Source organism: Sitophilus oryzae, unplaced genomic scaffold (genome assembly GCF_002938485.1).
Source record: "Sitophilus oryzae breed Bouriz unplaced genomic scaffold, Soryzae_2.0 scaffold_551_pilon_pilon, whole genome shotgun sequence".
In the NCBI taxonomy this organism is placed as follows: Eukaryota; Metazoa; Arthropoda; class Insecta; order Coleoptera; family Curculionidae; genus Sitophilus; species Sitophilus oryzae.
In genome coordinates, this window is record NW_022147142.1 from 949192 (window position 1) to 953431 (window position 4240).

General features: G+C 33.5%; 1 protein-coding gene across 1 annotated transcript; it reads left to right on the plus strand.

Annotated features, from left to right (window-relative positions):
* The first annotated feature begins 1402 nt into the window (after nt 1–1402).
* LOC115887020 (craniofacial development protein 2-like) lies at nt 1403–1936 on the plus strand. The gene has a single exon (XM_030906344.1). It carries the CDS (start codon nt 1403–1405, stop codon nt 1934–1936), a length of 534 nt encoding a protein of 177 aa, XP_030762204.1.
* The last annotated feature ends 2304 nt before the right edge of the window (nt 1937–4240 follow it).

Here is a 4240-nt window from a genome sequence, read left to right on the forward strand (position 1 = left end):
CAAGACCTTATTGCTCATTAACTTGATCCAAAAAAAACTTTTTACTGAACAAAAATTATGAGTTGGACAGACTTTCCCTAATTGTTCCATGCACAAAAATTTCGGACTTAGTCCAAAAGATGTTTATTTTATCGAAAAAATATTTTAATGAATATACAGAACAAGAATATTTAGGTCTTAAAATAAAAAGCAAAATTATTGCGAAAAGTGAGATTTCGATTTGGTTAGGTAGTTAAGGAAAAAACATGCTACCCACAAAAACTTTTTTTAATGAATCATTTAATTACCACTAATATCTTCAAATTTTGCAAATGGGAAGAAGTTAAAAAAGATGACGAACAAAAACTAAAAAATTTAAAAAATAAGTAGAATTTTAGCATATCTACCCTACAGAAATTACAATTTTACTAGTGCATTTGAGCCCGTTAATGAGATATTTTAGGGCATTTTTTGTGATGGTTCTGCTTTACAATCTAGATCCGCCTCATCTGGGGATGCAAAACGATTCATTCCAAAAAAATTGATTTTAGTTACTTGTTGCAAAAAACTCTTTTTTTACTATTTACACTGTTACCGCCAAATCTTGTTTATTATGAAAAACTACATTGTCTTATTTGTGATTTGTTTAGTAAAATAAAATTATTTAATTTGTTAATAAGAGGTCAAATATTGGTAATTGGCCTTGAAGGCAGGGTAGGTGGCTGATGCTTGCCCTGTAACAAAACTTCAAGAATGCCTACTGTTTCCCGACGAAGGGGTCGGAGTTTGAAAAATCAAATTCAGCTCTGCCAATGAATCCTACTCCCACGTCCTCGTAGACTTTAGTCGCGTGACCTCTGGATATATGGCGTACAATGGGTGTGCGTTATATAGCAAACGGGAGAGGGTGAAGGGCGAATTTCCGGCGCCCTTAAATAACTGTAACCTATCGGCTAAGGGAGTAAACCCTGATAGAAAATCCTGGTCCTCCTAGTAAGGGGGTTGGGGCAGAGGCCTAGCAAGTCACTCTCCATAAAACAACAAAACTGCTAAAAAAAACAAAAACCAGCCTCGGAATACGGACAGGAAACATTTAAAACGACAATTGGCAATGAAAAGGACTATGAGAATAGGAACGTGGAACGTACGTGGGATCTCGAACAAAATATCAGAAATACTACAGCATACAAAAGACTATAATCTATACTAAACTATATTTATACTAAACGAAACCAAAAAGAAAAGTAAAGGTAATGAAGATTTAGACAACTATGTTCATTTATGGTCAGGTGTCGATAAAGCACAACATGCTGCAAGCGGAGTATCAATACTAATTAAAAAGCACTTAAAAGAATTTATAAAGAATTTCCAATATATATCAGAGAGAATAATATCCGTAGAAATTAAATTATATGGGCATAATATGATAATAATTGGGGTGTATGCTCCTTATGACTCCTCAGATAATAATATTAAAGACGATTTTTACGAGGATCTTAATCACGTGATATCTGGTATTCGAACAAGTTACGATATAATCATAGCAGGAGATATGAATGGAAGAGTTAAGAGTCGAGAAAATAATGAAATTGTTGGAAAGTATGCAGAAGCGGTAGAAAATAATAGTGAAGAAAGGTTGCTGGAATTATGTAGTGAACATCAGCTCAAACTTATGAACACATATTTTCCTCATAAAGACATTCACCGGTTCACGTGGGAGAGGCCGTCTCTCAATCAAAAGTCCATTATAGATTATATTAAAGCAAGGACCAAATCTGAGTTTCGTGTAAATGACGCCAGAGTTAAAAGAGGGGCAAACTGCGGAACAGACCATCACCTGTTATTAGCCACAATAGTGTATCCCTTTCCCAGAAAACAAAACAATTTAAGATTATCAGAACAACAAACAAATAATACAACAGAGAAAATCAGTGAAATACAAAATAGAGTTACTTAAACAAGAAAGTATCGAAGGTCTCTATAGGCAAAGACTGCACACCGAACTGAGCTCTATACCAATACCAGAAAACATTGAAGAGGAACACGAAAATATAAAAAGCCAGTATTCACAAAATAGCCAAAGAAACATTAGGAGAATATACCACTGTAAGAAATAAACAACCGGAGTACATAACACAAGAAGTAAAACAACTCATTGAGGAAAAAAATAGGAAATACAAAAATTATTTATCAAATATAACAGAAGCAAATAGACAAGAATATAAAAATGCAAATAAGGAGGTGCGAACACAAATTAAAAAGGACAAAAATGAATTCTGGGAGCGGAAATGTAATCAAATAAATACGTACATAGGAGGAGCTCGTACGACTGAAGTATGGAGAACAATAAAAAATATGAAGATAAACACTAACGAAAAATAATTTCCTCTTATAAGTATAGAGGAATGGAAAGAATACTACACGCAATTATTAACAGAAAATTGCAGATATCACAGAACATAAGAACTTAACACCTATTACAACGGAAGAAATAGAAGAAGCGGTTAAAGAAATGAAAATTGGAAGAGCACCCGGACCCGGAGATATTGTAATTGAAGTGATCAAGTGTGGGGGGATAACACTATATGAGAGAATTAAAGGCTTATTTAATAATTATTTACAACAGAGAAAGACACCGAGTGAGTGAAAAATTGGATATATTTCATCTCTGCATAAGAAAGGAAACAGAAATGATCCAAATAATTACAGGGGGTTGTGCGTCACTGCTACTTTCTCGAGACTCTGGGGAAGAATTATACAAAACAGAATAAGAGCTGAAGTTGGAAACTCTATATCCGAAGATCAGAATGGCTTTACCCCAGGTCGGTCATGTACTGTCAATTTATTTGTCATACAACAAATAGCAGAAAAAAAGATAAAAAAAATGAAGAAATACATATAACATTTGTGGATATAAAGAAAGCATATGATAATATCCCGAGAAGTAAGTTATGGATGGTATTAGAAACTATTGGGGTTAGCCAACATCTTATAGAAGTTAGGGGTAATACAAGGAATACCAACCAGCTGGGTAAAACCGATCAAACGATTTAATTTCAAATTGCGCGCCAACTGCAGTGTAATGCAACGCCGCGGATGGATGTACAGCCAGACTGTTGAGAACAAGTGCCGGTGACGCCGTAAATGAGCTATGTAAAATTTTGTGCGTTAAAAAGTATTTTCGCGTGAATTGTTATATCTGTTTTGAGTTTAAAAATAGGTAAGTACTCCGAAAATAAGTGATATTTCCCCTATACCTGTATGACATTTATTAGCTTGAGCATTTGTTATGCAGAAACCGCATGATTAAATGGTTTAAGTATAATTTTTTTTAAAATTAATAATTTAAGAATTATCAACAGAAAATTTGATTTTTTATATAGGACACCCTGTATATTTTTAATTTATTGAAAAGAATTTAAAATTACCTTTCCAAAAATATAACACACTTGATATTTTGCTCGATTCCTCTTCGAGATATAGAGTATATAAAAATTCGCCCGCTTTAAATAAGTAGGCTTTGAACTTTGAACGGCACCGGCTGTAATGTAATTCTAGCTGTGACCATCAATTTTAAAGGAAAATAATATTTGCTTTGAGAGATGCAGAATTTTATAACAATTTAAAATATATTTAACCAACATCAACACGTTTAAACTATATCTAATAACAATAAAAATAAATAGCAAACCAAAACATGACATTATGCTACAGGTGTTCGACATATCTTTGGGGTCGCACTTCTCTAGCACTTTGTGTCTTTGTATCGGTTTTTTAATCGCGGTGCGATCCCTTTAGACACACATTTATTAAGAATAGTAAAATTATTAATCTGTAAAACGAAATGGGGTCTAATAAAAAAATTTGAATTTGAATTTGAATATCGACCGTCTTCTGTTAGGGACAGACGGGGCAGTTTTTGAACATTTCTCGCGGAATTCATTAACTCAGTGGGGGTGAAAGATACCCTCTCATAACTGCTAAGTATTTATCATTTTTGTCTAGATTATACGGAAGAATTAGGAACCTTTATTTTTCCGCAAATATATCCATAGGATTAGATCCATGGGCACTAAGTCAGGCGGTCTCGACGGCCAACGGCTGGGATCTTGGGTAGCTATTCAATTATTTTTGAAATTGGCCTCAAGAATTTGCTGATAACTTCAGCGTTCAGAGGCGGTGCGTCGTCTTGCTGGATTATATTATATATATATATATATATATATATATATATATATATATATATATATATATATATATA

What these genes read in the sequence shown, in the direction of transcription:
- LOC115887020 (XM_030906344.1), top strand. Translation starts at nt 1,403, where the DNA reads ATGATAATAATTGGGGTGTATGCTCCTTATGACTCCTCAGATAATAAT.